Consider the following 20,044-nt stretch of genomic DNA (forward strand, 5'->3'; position numbering starts at 1 on the left):
TCTGGCATAATAAATAAGAATATCCGGTAAATAAAACTTGCAGTACAATTTACTCAGTGGTTAGTTTGGTCCACCCCACCCCTTCTATTATTCATTTTTTTATCCCCAAATGCCCCCATATCCTCAAAATTGAACCATATAATTAAAAACATTATGGTTCACATCATGGAAAAAAGATGTTTTGGGGTGACAATTACCACCAAAAGTAATTATATTCAAATAATCTGACATATCATGCCTTAGCAATTACAAAACCATAGTTTTGACATATGGCAATTTATAAGTTAGGTAAATATGAAATGCTAAAAGATGTGAATAACTGTTCTGTTTAAGAGAGTATTCTTTTTAAGAGTGTTGCAAAACTCAGGTAATGACTATTTCTTTTAGTTAACCACAGTATAGCTTGCTAAATTATAAAGTTCAAATCCAAGGAAAGTAATTATTTTATTAAGTTACAAAACTTTGGCAAATCAATAAAGTACTCTCTAATACAATAAACTATTATATATGTTGGGAGTCATATACTAGATTTAGTGATGGTTTTCACTCCAAAATTATCTTTAAGTACCAAATCAAAACACTGGTTGTTAGCACATCAAGTTATTTTATAGAATTTAATGTCTTTTAAAACTACACAATTTCTCTTTTTAGAGTGAGACTCTTCATGTATGCTGTTCTAGTCTGAATTAGCAAGGTGAGTGTATGTATATAAGGGGAGGCTCTTCATTCTTGGTTCTGAGGTTGGTTCAAAATCAGGTAGAGTTGCAATGTCGGAAAAGTGTTAAAATTGTGGTTTGAGGGGGCTGGGGATGTGGCTCAAGCGGCAGCGCGCTCTCCTGGCATGCGTGCGGCCCGGGTTCGAGCCTCAGCACCACATACAAACAAAGATGCTGTGTCCGCCAAAAACTAAAAAATAAATATTAAAAATTCTCTCTCTTTCTCTCTTTAAAAAAAATTGTGGTTTGAGGAGACTCAACGTCAATACCAATTCCTCCCAAGTACTCTTAAAAAATTGTTAAATTTTTACATAAATATCAGAATCATAAAAATCAGTCAGTTCAAACCACAATACCCTCAGATGATTGCTTGGATTTTAGAAGCACTGTATCTTTTTGTTTTGATCAAAACTCGCATAGCCTTACTCCGGGTTATTTTTTTTTAATTCTACCTAAAATATAGTTGTAGTTTTTAAATAACAAGTAAATACATGTCTGATTGAAGAGACCAGGGACCTGATATCATTTACTGACTTTATTATTTCTCTACAAATGCTGCCATTGCCATCGGTGTCCTTATGCTTCCACTTGCTGAGGCTATCAACAATTTGATCTCAGCAGTTAGTTTATGTATTACCCATTCCATTGCTTCTCAGATTTTTCTACCATTGGAAGATACCATGCTTGCCATTAACCCTTCCAGGTAACTGCTAAGGCTGACTCCCTGCACAGAGATGATGGCTTCCTGAGGCCAAAGTCTTTTCCGGGTCTTGAGGATATGGTTTGTATATAAGTCTGTCATCCACTGAAACCATATTTGTAAAGGAAATATTAGTAGATTTAAGTTCCATTGTTTTCTCTAGAGGATCAACCACAGAATGTTCTTGGAGATATGTTTTGATTTTTGCTGCACCAATAAAAGACTTCAGGGTGGAAGGTTGTCTCCACTTTGTGCTGAGAAGTCTGTGGTGTGCAGCTTTCCAGAGGGATCTCTATGGCTGTCCAACACATTAATTCCAACCACATTCAGGTTCACAGGGTTTGGGCATTTCTGCATTGTAGTTGTAATAGTTTCTCGCAGGTTGAAGATGCACTCCAAGGTCCAGAGCTTCATGGTGCCAGCAGCCCAAGCCCTGTCCTGGCTATGTCAGGGGACAATGAGGCACACAGGCATACTGTCCTGACCTACCAGCACTCAGTGGAACACAGAGCATGCAGGAGTGATCAGCCCCAAGAAAGGATATCCCAAAGTGCATCCCCTAAATGTGTATATTTTTCTAGTTAATGGTTTTCTAATATGTTAAGTCTTTATTTACATATTTAGTGCTTTATTATCTATAGTTTTAAGTTCCTGAATACAAAAATTTTTAATATTGATCACTACTATACATGCTTTTAATGAAACTTGTAACATAATTTATTATGAAAGCATAATTTCATTATAAAATAAAATTATTTACTGTTTCTACCTACAGAGTTTTAAGACTGAGTCCCATAAGTTGTCATTACATGGTAACTCCAGAATATACTCAAAATGATTTACCACTGAAAGAAGACCTACCAGCAAACTTTGTATTAGGCATGTATATAGATCAATTATTTCCATTCTTACCATTCTTGCTGTAATGCACTACATTTGAAGCACTGGGAAACTCTGATGTTTTATTTCCATTTATTTCCTCCATTCCTCCCCCTGCCCTGCAATATCTTGTTCATCTGTTTTAATGCTGCATAAATATGCATTGTCTCATGCCTATTTCCATTGGATGCTGTGCTGAGCTGTAGCAAGTTGATGCTTTTGTTATCTGTATACAGTTGCTTGCTTTAAATTAGTAGATCCTGAAATAGCTTTTCTTGTGTGACTAAAATAAAAGCATTTATGGAAAAATAAAGTAATGGCAGCTATCAAAGTTTTTTTCATGTTGACTAGTTTTAAATCTGGTCTTGCTATTTCTGTCATTATTTATCTCCTTATTTACATGGAATTCACAAAAATTTTACACTTTTGGTACATCTGAATCTGATAACATCTGAAACACAATATTTCACTGTTAAACACTATAGCCTCAATCTAACATTTTTAATCTTATTCTTGGGAAGTATTTAATTCAACAATCAGCCTTTATATATTTCACTTAGCAATGAACTCACAAAGAGGAATGACTTATTCTGTCCTCTTTAGGAAACCACAGCCTTCCAGAATATATAAGCAAACTGAGAAGGACACCTACAGAAAGTATAAATAGTGCTATAAAATTTATCTGCAGAAAGCAGCAAGAGAACACCAGAGAAGCAGTTACTTCCTTGAGAATTGCTATGAAGGAAAGGGGGTCACAAACCTCAGTCGGATAACAAATAATGCAATGTCCATACTCATGCACAGGGAGATTGCTGGTAGAACTCTCTATCCTACTTTTATGAATGCTCCCTACATTATAAGAGAATAGGAAAGAATTGTTCATAAACACAACCAATTATTTCTTTCTAGTGGGTTAATCCATTGATTAGGTTAAGTTTCTCAAATCCCAATCATTTCACCTCTAAACTTTCTTGCATTGTCTCACATAATGAGCTTTTGGGAGACACCTCATAGCTGATAGGTAAGTTTTATTAACTTACCTATCAACACTGTAGAGTGGAACAGAAAGAACAGAGAGAAAGAACCTTAGCTCAACAGGAAGAGGAACAGCAGGGGTATTGACAGCAACTTTTGTATTGGAATCCAGAACCAAATGGTACCTTCTGTGAGATGTCATTGGAAACAGACACATAAGCCTTCAACAAGTGTCATATAGGGTCAAACATTTGGTAACTCTGAGGATCACCCCTATATCAGGCGCAAAGAAAGACATTTACACTGTTTGCCTCCTATTTAAGAGGACACAGAGACACAGAAGGACTTGGAGTTTTATGTGAAAAGAAAAACTTAGGATGCAGGTCTGCCACTAGACAGGATCGTTCTCCCACCCTGCAGTTATTTCAAGGTGAAGGAAAGTCTGAGAGGGAATAATTTTTATTATTAATAATAATAATAATTATTATTATTATTATTAATAAATAAAATTAATTTACCTGCAGATATCTTCACTGAACTTTACTGATTTTTGCTGTAATTGAAATGTCTTCATGACAACCCACCATATTAACCTCTCTTCACCAGGGTTTTATTTGTTAACCTCTAATCAATTACTGTCTCAAAACAGGCATGTACTGACACCAAAGCAAGTCCCACTCACCCAGACTCTGTGAGCAGATTCCTGAGCAGACTCCACATAGACCCAGAGACATCTGTGCAAACTTCACTGCAGGCGTGAACTTAGCTGTCTGCCTCAGTGGTCAGCAATTGTCAATCAGGGCAGGGGTCACACCCAGGGAACATTGGGCCTGTCTATGGGCATTTTGGGTTGTTAAAAATTGTAGGGTACCATGCTAGGGTACCTATTAGACAGGAACCAAGGATGCTACCAAACACATCATCATGTACAGGGAAGCCCCTCAACAAGGGAAGGATCGGGTCTCTCATGTTAACATGCTGAGGCTCAGAAACCCTGGTCTAGATCATAAATGCTACACAGAAAGACACCAGGCCTTCTCCAGTTCATTGTTTTATCCCCAGTGCTTCAAGCACAGTGATTTTCTCATGGTAGGTGAGGAAGGAAAAAAGCGGGGGAGGGAGAGGGAGACACACCGCATATTCTCAGGAGAAACTTAAAGCCTGGGGCAGGGGAACTACTAATTTGAGCCTGATTCTTGTGCTACAGTCTCTCTGTCAAACAGTTTGACCATACTTCTAAAGTTTTCCAGTCCAAGTTTAGTTGTTGATGTCAAGCCAGACGTCCCTCCTTTAATACTCGGCACGATTCCTCCTCAGCAGTGACCTTCCTCTAGTTGAGAAAGTCGTCTTTCCTCCTTCTCTATCCCAAGCATGTACAATGAATGACTCATTGAGCACTTCACCTGCATGTACACACACACACACAAAAAAAAAAAAAACCTAAAAATTAACAAGCAGGGTCACTGGAATTCGCTGCTCCCTGCTGGAGCTGGTGACCTGGGAAGATCTCATCCCAGCTGGAAGGAAAACCTGTTGACTGTTGATCGCAAACATTCCAGAGTGGTCCGTGCAGTGCTCCACTTCCACTTACAAGTTGCCATCAGAGAAAATATAAGCTCCAGTGAGAAACAGTACCTTGCTAAGCCAGTCACTGCCCTCTGCTCTCTGAGAAGCTGTCCTTGTCCCAAGCATGCTGAGCTCTCTCCAGACAGGCATCTCTTGGTGACAGATTGAAGATCAAAGGACAGATTCTTGATAGGCATCTTCATTCTCTGCTCTGCTGGCCAAGCTTTATTTCAAACTGGAAGTTTCTCCATTAAAACAAAGAGTCCTTCTGCTCTGCAGTCACCCAGAAGTCTGTTTGGTGTCTGTGAAGCATGTGATCTGAAAGACCTTAAACACAGGCCCTGGCCTGGAAAGACCAGAGAGCAGGCTTGCTAGGAGCACCTGCAGGTTTCACTTTCTTTCAGGAGATGGAAAGTGCTTACTCTTAACCATGTCATTTACCATTGGTACTCTGTTTATTTGATTTTGGGGCTTTTTGACCCTGAAGGGTCTGCCCTCCTAGGCTGTTTGTGTGTGTGTGTGTGTGTGTGCGCGCACACGCACACACATTGGGTGTGGGTACTCAGCACATTGGGGGTGGTTTCAAAGCCAGGAGCATTCTACAACTCATCCATAATAGAACTAGATGCCTGGCCCCCTTTTAAATTTTATTTTGAGGCAGGGTCTCACTAAATGGCTCAGGTGGCCTCAAACTTGTGATCCTCCTGCCTCAGCCTTTGAGTCCCTTGGATGACAGACATTTACCTGTGCATCCAGGGTATTCCTTCCTGAAGATAGCTAATTCCTAGAGAGTCTGCCCTCTCTCCAGCATGTACCTCCTACCCAAACTGATCCAGTTCTCACACCACCAGTTTCCTCCCTTTTGGGCTCCCACCCTCTGGGACCACTATCCTAGTGCCCTAATCACACCAGGTCCAGATGCCAGAGAACCAGAGATGGGCCTTGTCCCCTATTCTCAACCATAGTGTGACTAAAGCAAGACTGCTTCCTGTTAAATGATAGGGGACAGAGAGATGTGAGTTGTGAGTACATGAAGTTAAGAGAATAATTCTATAAAGTGGTCCCATTTGTGCACCATTCAAAATCACCCTGCACCTGTTGCAGAGTCTTCAGGCTCATTTTGGAAAATTAGAGCTAGCAGGTCACACCAGAACATAAGTGACCTCTGTGCTCCTCTGCCACAAGCCATCTTCAGGCATGCCTGCAGTCTCCCTGCACTCTCAGAGCAAGATGAAGGAAGTCCCAGCTTGTCTCATTGAGGAGGCCAGGATGTTCTACCCCAAATGTGGCCTCATCACCAGGCTCCTGGTTCTGGTCACTGCATTCTTAGTTTCTGACCACATACCCTTGCCAACCTATGATATTCAGGAGCTTTGGCACCTTCTGGCACTTTTTTGCATGAAAATTTAGTCATGTAACTCCCAAATTACATCTTTTGTCATTATTACTTGTTAAGTGTTCTGGGAAGGGTTTGCACAGTGCCCCCAGGAAGCCAGGCAGTACTAGGCTGAGCACAGTCATATCTTTGCCCACTGTCCTTCTGTCCAGCTGCTGTTAAAATGTCTGCCAGAGATCAATCTCCATGGGAAGATAGAGGACCCACCAACTTCAAAGACAAGAAGAGCTTTTGAGAGCATGGGAGAGAGCCAGTACAGAGAAGGAAGCCAAGTCCTGATGGCCCCTGTCTCCCAATCTTGCACAATCATCTGAGACAGATCTGTATTGGATCAATGTCCCCAGACTGCTGGCATAAGTTTATCACTTATTAAAATGACAAAATGTCCAACTCAAATTACATTAAACACATGGTTTCAAGGAAAGAGAGTGCAAACCCCTCACTCTAGAATAACCTAGTCTCTGTGGTATGCCCATGTAGTCACAAAGACATTTTCTCACCTGGGAGATGAACCACATGACTTGATAGACTATAATGATCATATAGAAAAAGAAATCAGAGGCTTGGGTCACCTAAAAAGATCTAAAGAGCGCTACCCCACCCACTCTCATCCTGAAGACTCCGAGACTTCCCATTCTGTGGATGGAGAAGCTCAAACCAGCATATAGATTAAATTTCATTTTTCTTAGAAGAAAGATGGAGTCATCATGACTTAGAGGACTTAGGCTGTGGTGTGGGTCCTTCTCTCACAGGTGGCCACTCTGCTCCCTGCTGCTCAGCCCTTTTCCTCAACTGAGCTTCAGTCTGGCCACCTCTGGCTCCTCTCCCACTGCAGGTGGAGGATGGCATGAGGGGGTACTGCTTCCCACCTGCCCAGATTCAGCACAACTAGACAGGAGGAGAGCTGAGTAGGCACGAGAGACAGAAGGAGTCTAAGGGGACAGGGGTGCGAACAATTTAAGGGCAGAAGTTGTACCAAAGAAACAGAATTCCAAGGAAGGCTGGTCTTGTGGGATAATGATGGGAGAGAACAGAAATCCTCCCTCAACCAAAAATACTTCCTCCACCCTCACTCTTTGGTTTTACTATTTTGGGTAAGCTCTTCATATTTTATAGATTTTTATGATAGCTAAAAACTAGGAGGAACCCAAATATTGAAAAAGGAACAAGATGGCTGAATCAACCATGGTACAGCTGTTCTACAACTTCATTTGCAGACTTATGAACAATGGTTCAAAAATAGGGATGGTTTGAGTGACTCAGGTAATGCTAAATGTAAAAAATAGTAAATTGCATGTATGATGAGATTACTATTGTGTTATTTGATGCTGTATTTCTTGAGCAAAATGCCTGAAGCCTATACAACTGTGGTGGTATTAATGAGCATGTGGGGCAATGTAGAAACATCGAAAGATATAACCCAATTACAGTTCCTGTCCCACTCAGAGCCTCAGAGCTGCCTGGGACACCCAACTCTGCCCTGCATGTCCTACCCAGCTGTCATTGGAACTCAGGCCTAGAAGCTCATCCAGGTGAACCTAGCCTTCCCTGCCTCATGGGAGGTGACATTCAAGATGAATGACACCGAATTTTGCAGAATCCAAATCATCTTGATTGTTTTTCCCCTAAATATTTAGGAAATTGACATTCCTATGGGACTGAATGTGCCAATGTTGCTTAGGCATTGAGCACTGACCCTGATCTCAGTGAGTTTACAATCCAAAGTGAATATTCACAAGTGAATACTTTACTTCTGGCTTCTCCTCTAGCATTGTAATGGAAATCAAGTAACACTATAACCCAGTGTCACCAATGTATGGAGGCCTATATTCATATATAGCTAATCTAGGTATAAAAAATTTCAATGGGAGTGCTCTCTGTGGAGGCAGCCAGGATGACCAGAGTTAATTATTTTCCTACATGTAAAACAATCTCTTTGCAGACTTCTATGCAGATCATCGTGGAGCTACTTATTCATTTTGTCTCCTAGGGAAAGAACAGTGCACTACACAACCGATAATATCTCTGGTCTAAGGTTAGATTAGATTTCTGGAGAAGGATCTCCACAGCCAGGAATTGGAGATAGTCAAGATAGGTCCAGGACAAATACTCAAGTATAGAGACTCCCCTAAACCCTGTACCAGGAATTTACCACTTGAATGACCTCCATTCCAATTTCCAAAGAAATCTAAACTGTATTACTTCCCCTGGCAACCTAATAGGTGTAACTCTCCAGATTACATACTTGTGGAAATAACAGAGAAACTATTTCCACATCATTTTCAATGTTTACTGTGCACTAAATATTTCTTTTCTGATGCTACTGTTTTTGTTTTAGGTACCTGCCCCAGGTAGCCCATGTACCAGTCATCACCATACTTCTACTTCCTTTACAAGGCTTAAAAACTAATTACTTTACCAGGGATGTATTGACACAAAGAAGAGAGAGGATTTCACAAACAAATGAGGTAAAAGGAGTCTACATGTTTTTCATAATTTTACTAAACCACAAAACAATTTTCTATCGTTGAGAGCCACAGTTTAGTGGAATGACGCCTGGCATTTTGCTAGAGGGAATGGTTAAAAGGTGACCCTGCTCTGGGATTAGGGCGGCTCCAGGATGAGGGCGGATCCTGGTGTGGGGGAATAGGGTGGCTCAGATCCTGCTGGGATTAGGGCAGATCCTGCTGCCTCAGGCGCCCAGCTACTTTGGAGTTCCCGTTGAGTTCTCGCGGGGTTCCAGGAGAATTGGCGGGCAGAGCCCGGTGGAGGGAGTGTGTTCCCGGGATGTGTGTGTAGAGTGCTGGTGAGAGTTGGGAAATAAAGAGTTGCTGTTTGAACCTACAAGGCTTTGTGGCGGCTCGGTTATTTGTGCCCAGCCAAACTGCGGCACTCTATAGCACCATCAGATAAGGAATATGTTCTCAGATGCCTTCATAATACTCCAGTAAAAAATGTCATTTCTTGCAGCAGTTTAGCCTTTCCATTGCTGGTGGAATGTGATGTGATTCAATTGTAGCTTCATTCAGCCATGCTGCAGGGACAGAGTATACATGCCCTAGTGGATTGTATCAGTACCATTAGTCTGTCATGGCAATGCAACAGATGAGGTGAAACAGAAATTTATTTGAGCTAATTCCATAGTGTCCATATCAAGGTGCTTGCTGGAATGATTTCCTTTGAGCTCCGCTCTGTGACATGTCTATTGCTATCTTCTGTCTCTATGTTTGCATGACATTTTTCTGTGCTTCTCTGTGTCCTTAGTGTTGCTTTTTATAAGGAGAAAAATTTAATTGGATTAGACTTTACACCAATTAACTGGATTAACATTGTTATGCTCGAATTCGGGACCCCCAAAAGACCACCAGAGACCCAAGATCATCGATGTAAGCAGCAGAGAGGTGTTTATTGCGAGCTAGCTAGGTCCTCCGCACACACAGCAACTGATGACGCTGAGGCCCTGAGCCCAGGGTTTGCAGCAGTTTTATACACTCTCTGGGGAAGGCAGGGACTTCACATACATCATAGCATCTCTTAGCAAATCATCACACACCGCGGGAAAGTCATAAAACAACTCTAAAACATGATTAGCACATTCACTGGTGGGAACAAGTTGGGTGAGGGTGATTGGTTAGTAAAAGAGGGGGATTCCTTTTAACTGATTGTTTTAGGCCACAAGGGGAGGACGTGCTGAACTACAGGTTTCCCAACATGTTATCAACCACCATAAACTACTGGAATCCCAGGTATTTCCCTGTCTCATGCTGATTGGTGGTTGCTAGGGGGTTGCTATGGGCCCTCACCTAGCCTGACTGAGTCAGGGACACCTGGTGCTGCAGATCTCTCCTGTTATTTGTAGATAAACAACTCAGCAGGGTGGGTATGTGCCTAGGAGTGCTCTGTGGGTCTTTTCAAGGACAAGGGTCATGCCCCCTTCCTTGGACAGGCTTTGCTCTGAGGTAGAGGCTGGTTTTTCACATTAATCATGTCTTTAAAAATTATATATTTAAATAGATTCACAGTCTGAGGCACTAGGTATTTGGAACCACACTATATGAGACTTGGGGAGGGGACACAATTCAGCTAAAAACATAAACTAGTCTCCTGCTGAAGGCAGACTTCCTGGAAAGGGAATACTGAGTGAAGGTATATGCACATGTAACATTTTAATAGCTACAACCAGATTACAGCACAGAAGAGCTGCTGAAGTTACATTGCCACAGGAAATCTCTGGTTGTAGCTGCTTCTCTGCAGCCAGGCTTCCCTGGGTGTTGGCATTTAAACAATTATTTTTCTTGGTTAGTCTCTTTTCTCTGTGGCAAATAAATCACACTGTTATATTTTTTTTTCCAATTTCCCAACTGTAAATTTGAGTTACCTCAAGTTGGTAACTTGACTTGAGGTACCTCAAGTTGGTAACTCAACTAAATGATTTATCAACCATTTAGATTTTTTTCTTCCCTGAGTCAATCCAGATTTGGAGGCCTGTGTTGTGCTCTCTTGCAATTTTCCCAATGAGGAACCTGGGTTGACATAGCTCTGATACTAAAGACTTCCCTTAACATGAAAACAGGATAAACCATAGTCTCTCAAGTCAGAGGGACCTCTTAGGACATCCTCACTAGGCTCGCTGTTTAAAATGGAGAAGCAATAATATTTCTCTATATATCAGTAGCAAACCAGACTGAGAAGCTTAGAAAGAATTTCATGCAGTTCTTCCCTGGCCAGCTCTCAGTTCTGACACAAGCTGCTTGCTGAGAAGCCATTTGATACCTAGAAGCCTGTGTTCTCTCATCTCTACAATTGGAATGTTTTAGAGGTCTCAGGTGGATAATGGCTTCATGGGGGCTCTGATATAAGTAGGTGCTGTGCTTCCACAGCTGGCAAAACACCTTGAAGTTGTTGTGTAGATACTGCTTAACCTTCTCTGACACCATATCAATCATCTTTCAGAAGTTTATAACCTATTCATCATGGGCACTCATGTCCTTCACGTGCCCCAATACAATATTTCAAATCTTCCTGGTCTGACCTCCAGATTCCAATTCTCTGATCTTTCGTGTACTGCCAATAATTATATGTCGTCCTTGGTCTCCTTTTGCACTATGCCATCAACAAAAGAAATGTGCTGCAGTCCCTCTTTGCTTTGAAAACATAGAGCTGGGGCTGGGGATGTGGCTCAAGCGGTAGCGCGCTCGCCTGGCATGCATGCGGCCCGGGTTCAATCCTCAGCACCACATACAAAGATGTTGTGTCCGCCGAAAACTAAAAAATAAATATTAAAAAATTCTCTCTCTCTCTCTCTCTCCCTCCCTCTCTCACTCTATCTTTAAAAAAAAAAAAAGAAAAGAAAACATAGAGCTTAGTGGTCCTTTACATCCTTCTAGATCAGACTATTCTATAATTTAAAAACCCTGATTAAACATATCATATGTTCCATATCAACCTATATTTTCATTTGTAAAGGGTGTTGAATTAAATTCTAGCTGGTGTTTGCCTTTGAGGTAAACTGAAACATGATTCCATGGAGCCTGGAATGGGAACCCCAAGATAGCAGAGATCTATGAGAATGTTCTGTTTGTGTGGCACTATGTAATATGCAGGACTGCATTTTATATACATATATCACAAAGCCTGCTCTTTTGAATAATTGTCACTTTCCAAGTCTGATGAGAATAAGGAATGTTGCAAGAGTCTTGTGATCTGTTGGAGGTGTTTCGACTTTGGAATCAGACACAGCTCATCCTGACTCCCGGCCCACTTGCTTATTAGTTATGAGAGTCTGTCCATAGGAGGAAACATATATTAGCTGTAGCCTGGTCACTAGGTATAAACTCAAACTGCTAAATATGTTTGAATTTGATTTATTTAAACAATAGAGTCAAGACTGCTGCAGATTACAGGCTATGGGTTCCTAACCTCCTGTGACCCCATCTTCCTTTTCTTGCTGTCCAATACCTGCAATGGGAAGAACCTGAGACCAGTATGAAGTGGGAAAGAATGATCTACTTTTGGACACTTCCTGGTTGGAGCTTCCTGCTCCCACTCAGGGCATTGTTTCTTCTAATTTTGGGGCTTGAGGAGAAACATTAGTGGGAAACTGTACCGCTCAACTCTAGCATATAAAGAGATAGACCATGCCCATAAAGTCCCTGATATTAGGGGAATTAGGGGACCCATAGCTCTCAAATCTGGAATGTGGTTCCTGTGAACTGAGATATTATGGAAAGAGTCAAACTTGAGGATGTGTTAGAGTCTGTAAACAAGTCAAAATAACACCTGGCATTTTGCCAGGGGAATGTTAAAGTTCGTAAACAAGTCTGGATGGTGCCTGGCAAAATGTCAGAGGGAGTGGTTTGAGAAGTAACAAAACCGAGCCATTAGGTGTAGAGATTCCTGATTGGTTGACTGATGTATCTAGTTTATGCTAATTAGATAAGCTGTGTGGAATGTATAAATACTGCTCCTGTCCTGCAATAAAGGGCTCCTACTCCTGCTGTATCAACGTACACAAGTTATTCGTCCCCCCCCCCCCCCCGATTATTTTGCTGCAGCCGGACTGCGGCAAGGATGTAGTTCCAAAAGCACACATACTTCATTAGTAGTATTCTATTAGGTTAGTCACAGAAAGATAATATTCTGGATATTCTGAATTATGTTATTATATCAATTTCAACTGTCATTTTTAACATTATTAATGTGAATACTAGAAATATTTAAATTACCCTTGTGCCTTACATGTTGTTTTCATTGGACATTGTTATTTTAGGGGGTTTCTTCCCAGTTCAAAGTTCAATCTGTCTCCTAACAAGAACAAAGGGCAGAAAAGTTAAAAGACATTTTATAGTAACTGTCATTGCATTATTTTCATTCATGAATAATATACAGGCATATATAATCCATAAACTGAAATGACTTTACTTGCAAGGTTAGATGCAAATGTTCTGCTGGTTGGTCGAGATCCTACTTTTGAAGGAAATTTTGCCATAAAATAGCAGCAGCCTGAGGCTCTGAGGTCTAATTACCAGACTTCAAAAGGAAAAAGAAAAAAAAAAAACTGCAACCAAGAATCTGTCATTCTGGCCTTATTCGTGACTGGATTGGGTATTATTTCCTTTACTCAAAAAGAAGGTTACTGGGCTCAGACTCCAGGGACCCTCAGGCCTGAAGCCCTGTCCGTCCAGGAGCACTGAGTGAGAACTGTCCAATCCTGTGTGCAGCCAGGGAGGAGGGGGCGGGCTTTCGCAATCGGGTCCTCTGCCCGGTGTCCGAGTCACTTCCGGTTTGCAGCTAGCCGCTAGGAGCCGCTCAGACACCCCACAGGAGCACGTGCAGGAGGGGCGCTCTGCCCTAGCAAGCGGCTTGAGAAACCGCAGGCTCCCTGATTGAGGTCAGCGTTGCCAGGAAACCCAGAGGCCAGGGCTTCAGGGCAGGATCCCCCCAGTCCGGAGGCCCCTTCCCCTAGGGACGGAGATCCTTCCAGACTGCCTCCCGCCGGCTTCCTCCGAGTGAGTCACTTTAACCTAAGACGATTGGCTCCTGGAGGTCGCGAAACCTGCTCCGCTGTGGGACCGGAGGAGGCGCCCTGGATCGGCCGTCCTCGTTCCCCTGACGGAGGGGCCGAGTCCCGGAGTCCGCCATCTCTGCCGTTGTCTCCAGGCTTCGCTCTCCAGCTTCGGAGTCCGGGTTGTCTGCTGTGCAGGTCTGAAGACCCTTAGGGAGCAGCCTGGCTCCTGAGCTCCAGGGAATGGTGAGTGGGCAGGGGCGCCTGGAGCTGGGCCGGGAGGCTGGGCCGGGAGGCTGGGGAGGGAGGCTGGGGCGGGACAGGAGCTGGCAGACGGGACCGGCAGTCTCTGGAGCCGGCAGGCCCGAGCCCCCAGTCCCCCTGGCCTCCTAGGTGGGGAGGTGTCCCCCTGGCCTCCTAGGTGGGGACGTGTCCCCCTGGCCTCCTAGGTGGGGACGTGTCCCCCTGGCCTCCTAGGTGGGGAGGTGTCCCCCTGGCCTCCTAGGTGGGGACGTGTCCCCCTGGCCTCCTAGGTGGGGAGGTGTCCCACTGGCCTCCTAGGTGGGGACGTGTCCCCCTGGCCTCCTAGGTGGGGAGGTGTCCCCCTGGCCTCCTAGGTGGGGACGTGTCCCACTGGCCTCCTAGGTGGGGACGTGTCCCACTGGCCTCCTAGGTGGGGACGTGTCCCACTGGCCTCCTAGGTGGGGAGATGTCCCACGGGCCTCCTAGGTGGGGACATGTCAGTGGCACCTTCTCATCCTCTCTGGGCGTCCGCAGCCCCTGCCTTAGTACTCTCTGGCTGGTGTGCGCCTGCCACCCAGACTCTTGGCGACGCTGATGATTGACGGTGGGAGGTTGTCATAACCACATCTCCATGTTTTCCTGCAGCAGAGAAGCGCCGGTCCACAGGGACCTCGCTTCTTCCTGAGCTAGCTCGTTTTCATTTTTTTTTTTTTTTTAAGTTACCGAAAGTTGGGGATATTATACTAGTGAGCTATATCCCTGGTACTATTGATTGATTGATTGATTGATTGGGACAGGTCTAGCTAAGTTGCTGAGATTGGCCTTTTTATGGTTTGATTTATCTAGACTTTTTCTATTGTAATTAAGTATAAATTTTTACATTATATGGATTCATATATTGATTTTGCTTTCATTGTGATTCCTTGGTATTATGGTAATATAGTATAGTTTTATAATATACATGAATGTCAGGTAATGATAAGTACTTATTTTACTCTTATAATTGAAAAGTTTCTTGGCTAAAGTTATATATAACTTTGTGGATGAATTTTAGAACTTTATGCCTGGGTTACTTATTTCATTAAAAGTAAAGAATGTTGAATTTTTTTGTTATGCATTATAGCTATACATAATATTGGGTTCATTTTGACATAACAATCATACACGTATGGAATATAATTTGCTAGAAGGATCCGATACACACCAATGAGGCCACCTACAGGTGCTGCCTGGTTGGTAAGTGAGAGGTCAAAGTCACAGCAGGGAAAAGGATGCTGCTCAAATTCCTTAAAGGAAAAGGACCTTCATGATTCAGCGCAGGGACAGTAAATGCAAAACGTGGACTATCCTCAGGATGAATTGGAATGGAAAAAAAAAATCTTTAATATCTATAACCAAAACACTTCATTACCCAGATTCCCCTTTCCCTCTTCCCTTCCCTCTCTTCCATTTATTCATAGTTTTAAAATTACTGCTTTATAAATACACATAAAGCTAGAATCTACTGTGATATATTCATATATGTGACAGCAATTTTGGTGGGAATATATTTTGTAGGTTAATTTGGGAAAAATTGTCATCTTTATAATGATGAGTTTTATCATGTACACATGGATGTGCAATTGAGTCTCTGATGTGGTTCTGATGACTTTTGTTTTCTCATAAGTTCTACATACCTGAAGTCCTATCTGAGCACATATGTACCAGCATTCCAGCACCTTCCCAGATGGTGGGGGATTGTGGAGTGGAATGATCATCCAAATCTCAACTCCATGTATTGTTTTCCTGCACGAGGGGAGTGTTTTCTGTAGGGGGTCTCAGTTTTTCTTTCCTGATGAGCTTGCTTTTCTTTCTTTTTTGGGAGGATGGTATTACTGTGGATTGAACCCAGAGGTTCTTTATCATTGAGCTACATCCCTGGTACTTTTTTATTTTTCTTTTTTTATTTTGAGTCAGTTGCTGAGTATGGTCTTGAACTTGTTTCCCAGTCTCCTGAGTTGCTGGGATTACAGTTGAGTTCCATTCTGCCTGTGTCCTCCTGAATGATCTCAATGTATGGAAACAAAATGTCAAATCCAGTACTATAGAAAGAATCAAAAGCAAAGGTTTTTGTTGTTGTTGTTTATGAGCATTTCCCATGATAGAAAAGTAGAGAAGAATCACTTGACCTTTGCAATAATATGTTTGTATTCTCCCTTTGTCTCTCAAGGCCAGACAGCCTGTCAGAATGTCTTTGTGCTGAGTGTCCCCTTTGTGGAATTTATGCCAGAGGGTTCTAATTTCCCCTTCTGGTATTTTCCTGGAACTGTCTGATATGAGGATCCCTCAGCTAACACCTCTAATGTCTCCTGAGAGTCCAGTGAATATGAGTACCTGGGTCTCATCTTGTGAGCGAGCAGTCTAAATTTAGGGAACATACTTTCTCGGGGAAGTAGCTGAGTGCTCTAAAACTGGGAGAAATCCCCCGGTGTACCCTGCATCCAGAAGGCACTTTAGTTGTTTCCTTCTCTTGGCTACTGTGAATACTGCTCCAGTGAAGATGAGAATGCAACCAATTTACAGTCCCACCAGCAATGTGTGAGTGTACCTTTTTCCCTGCATCCTCACCAGCACTTGTTGTTGTTCATAATGGCTGCCATTCTTACTGGAGTGAGATGGTATCTTAGAATAGCTATCTAACATTTATCTAACATACTGACTTCAACTACTGTGGAAATGCACCCAGAATTATTATTATTATGTTAGATTTTAAAGAACTTTCAACTTCCCATGCTTTTTTTTTTTTTTTTTTAAATGGCTCCACTAAATTCATATTCTGGCACACAAGCCTTACCAGTGATCTGTGCCTTACAAGTGTTGCTTTCTTCCAAATTCATATAATTGGAGTACTAGTTATTCTTCAACTTTTTCATATTAGCCATTTTCTGTAGCTGTGCTCAGGCTGCAGAAGGTTTTTTTATTATTATTATTTGTTTAAATTAGTTACATTTGAGAGTACAATGACCTTGACATATCATACATTTGAATCAGATGGGATATAATTTCTCATTTTTCTGAGTGTACGGGTTGCAGAATCACATTGGTCATGCATTCACATACATACACACAGTAATAATAATGTCTAATTCATCCTACTGTCCTTCCTATCTTCCCATCTCCTCCCCTCCCCTCCCATCACTTCTCTTTACCTAATCTAAGGTAACACTATTTTTTTTTCCCTCACATCTTCATACATGTATTCTGTATAACGAAGGGGGTCTCCTTCCCTCTTCCATGCAATTCCCCTTCTCCCTCCCTTTCCCTCCCACCTCTTCCTTATCTAGAGGTAATCTTCTTCACATGCTCTTCCTCCCTACCCCATTTTGAGTCACCCCCCTTATATCAGAGAAGACATTCAGCATTTGTTTTTTGGGATTGGCTAACTTCACTTAGCATAATCTGCTCTAATGCCATCCATTTCCCTGCAAATGCCATGATCTTGTTATTTTTTAGTGCTGAGTCATATTCCATTGTGTATAAATGCCACATTTTTTAAAATCTATTCATCCATTGAAGGGCATCTAGGTTGGCTCCTCCGACTAGCTATTGTGAATTGTGCTGCTATAAACAATGATGTGGCTGTGTCCATGTAGTATGCTGCTTTTAGGTCCTTTGGGTATAGTGTGAGAAGAGGAACAGCTGGTCAAATGGTAGTTCTATTCCCAGCTTTCCCAGGAATCTCCATACTGCTTTCCAAATTGGCTGCACCAATTTACAGTCCCACCAGCAATGTGTTGAGTGTACCTTTTTCCCTGCATCCTCACCAGCACTTGTTGTTGTTCATAATGGCTGCCATTCTTACTGGAGTGAGATGGTATCTTAGAATAGCTTTAATTTGCATTTCTCTGACTGTAGAGATGGTGAGCATTTTTACATATATTTGTTGACTGATTGTATATCCTCTTCTGAGAAGTTTCGGTTCAGATCCTTGGTCCATTTGTTGATTGGGTTATTTATTTTTTTTTTGGTGTTTAGCTTTTTGAGTTCTTTGTATACCCTAGAGATTAGAGCTCTATCTGATGTGTGAGGGATAAAAATTTGTTCCCAGGATGTAGGCTCCCTATTCACCTCACATATTATTTCTCTTGCTGAGAAAAAACTTTTTAGTATGAATTCATCCCATTTGTTGATTCTTGGTTTTAATTCTTGTGCTATAGGTGTCTTATTAAGGATATTGGGGCCTAATCCCACGTGATGGAGATTAGGGCCAACTTTTTCTTCTATTAGACGCAGAGTCTCTGGTTTGATTTCTAGATCCTTTGATCCATTTTGAGTTGAGTTTTGTGCATGGTGAGGGATAGGGATTCAATTTCATTTTGTTGCATATGGATTTCCAGTTTTCCCAGCACCATTTGTAGAAGATGCTATCCTTTCTCCAGTGCATGCTTTTAGCACCTTTGTCTAATATAAGGTAGTTGTAGTTTTGTGGGTTAGTCTCTGTGCCCTCTATTCTGTACCATTGGTCTATCAGCCTGTTTTGGTGCCAGTACCATGCTGTTTTTGTTACTATTGCTCTGTAGTATAGTTTAAGATCTGGTATAGTGATGCCCCCTGCTTCACTCTTCCTGCTAAGGATTTCTTTAGCTATTCTGGGTCTTTTATTTTTCCAGATGAATTTCATAATTGCTCTTTCTATTTCTGTGAGGAATGCCATTGGGATTTTGATTGGAATCGCATTGAATCTGCTACAGAAGGTTTTATAGTTGATTGCTGCACTAAATTCCTGATGCAAGTTTGTTAGAATCCAGGCTGTCGTATACTCACTGAAAGAAAGGTGATGTAAACCTATTTTAGAAATAAATGGGGATCTGTACTTTTAATCTTTTTCTTTTCTCACTCCTGGTGGATGCTTGTACACCAATGTGAAGCCATTCCTTTGTGATCTAGGCAGACATGCACACACACAGTTGCCATTGCTCCCAAAGCTTGAAGGTTTAGGATATAATACATTGAATGGAAAAAGTTGAAATTGTGACAAGTTCCTTAAAGAATTGTTAGGCTTGGAGTTATTAGTGAGGTGAGCAAGGGGGAAGGGCTCAGGAAGTGCTGAACTACCACCTGGGCTGCCAGTGGTCGAATAAATTTCCCCTGTAAACCCTTTGGTGCTGGCTAGATAAAAGCTCAGCTGTTAGCAACAGAGTTTGCAGAGTATGCTGGCAAATCCCTTTTAGGGATAAACCAGGACCCTTGAGATTTAACTCCTCCCCTGAGATTCGGGAATTCTGTCTAGTTAAATGGCACATTGCTCAAGGCAGGCTAATGCCCAAGTATACTCCAACTTTTTCTACTCATCTGATGGTAAATATTTTTTTTTTTTCAGTTGTCCAATGTATGTGCCTATAACTTTAAGAGGGACTCAAAACATGAGTAGATAATTTATTTGGTGTATCCATGAATGGAGGGAGAGTCAGGAGGCTCATATTATGGTGTATTTTTAAAATTATCTCTCTTACTATCTGCTTTTTAATATTTATTTTTTAGTTTTAGGAGGACACAATATCTTTTACCTTGCAACATCAGGCTTGACAAGTCCAATCACTTAACATCTCTGTGAATATTAGTTTTTTTTGTGTGTTTGCTGTTTGTTTGTTTGTTTCTTTAGCATCTTTAAGTAGTATTGCTTTATACTTATATTTTATGTTTGTCATTGGAATGTTTTCTTCTTTGTGAAATCTTTTGAAGTTTCTCATCTGTGCTCTACTCTGTTGAGATGTATTTTGGCTCCAACAAAATGTATATTCATATATTTTGCACTATAAACACTTTATTAGAAATGGTCACTAAAAACATCTCCCACTTTAGATCTTACCTTTGAACATTGGAGATACTTACTTAAAATGACAGAAGTAAAATTCACAGAGGTGAAGTCCTAGAAATTACAGGGTAGCATCTTGGAAAGGAGGAAGTAACACAATCAAGATAACTGAAGTGGATATAAACTCCCAGAGTTTCTAGGTAAATACTAGGGCCCATAAACACTATGGTGAGATGACCGGAAACATGCACAAAGGGTGATCCAAGGCTAC

General features: G+C 41.8%; 1 protein-coding gene and 1 pseudogene across 1 annotated transcript in view; one reads left to right on the plus strand and one right to left on the minus strand.

The window, feature by feature from the left end:
• Positions 1-1,254: 1,254 nt before the first annotated feature.
• LOC107160401 lies at positions 1,255-2,117 on the minus strand (annotated as a pseudogene).
• Positions 2,118-13,508: 11,391 nt separating this feature from the next.
• Positions 13,509-20,044, plus strand: part of LOC107160409 (zinc finger protein OZF-like) — a 52,091-nt gene continuing 45,555 nt past the window's right edge. The window contains exon 1 of the mRNA XM_048813865.1: positions 13,509-13,982. Coding sequence (XP_048669822.1) covers positions 13,980-13,982 — 3 coding nt within the window. The 5' untranslated portion in view covers positions 13,509-13,979. The remainder of the gene's footprint in view (positions 13,983-20,044) is intronic.

The sequence above is a fragment of the Marmota marmota genome, unplaced genomic scaffold, assembly GCF_001458135.2.
Source record: "Marmota marmota marmota unplaced genomic scaffold, marMar, whole genome shotgun sequence".
Taxonomy (NCBI): Eukaryota; Metazoa; Chordata; class Mammalia; order Rodentia; family Sciuridae; genus Marmota; species Marmota marmota.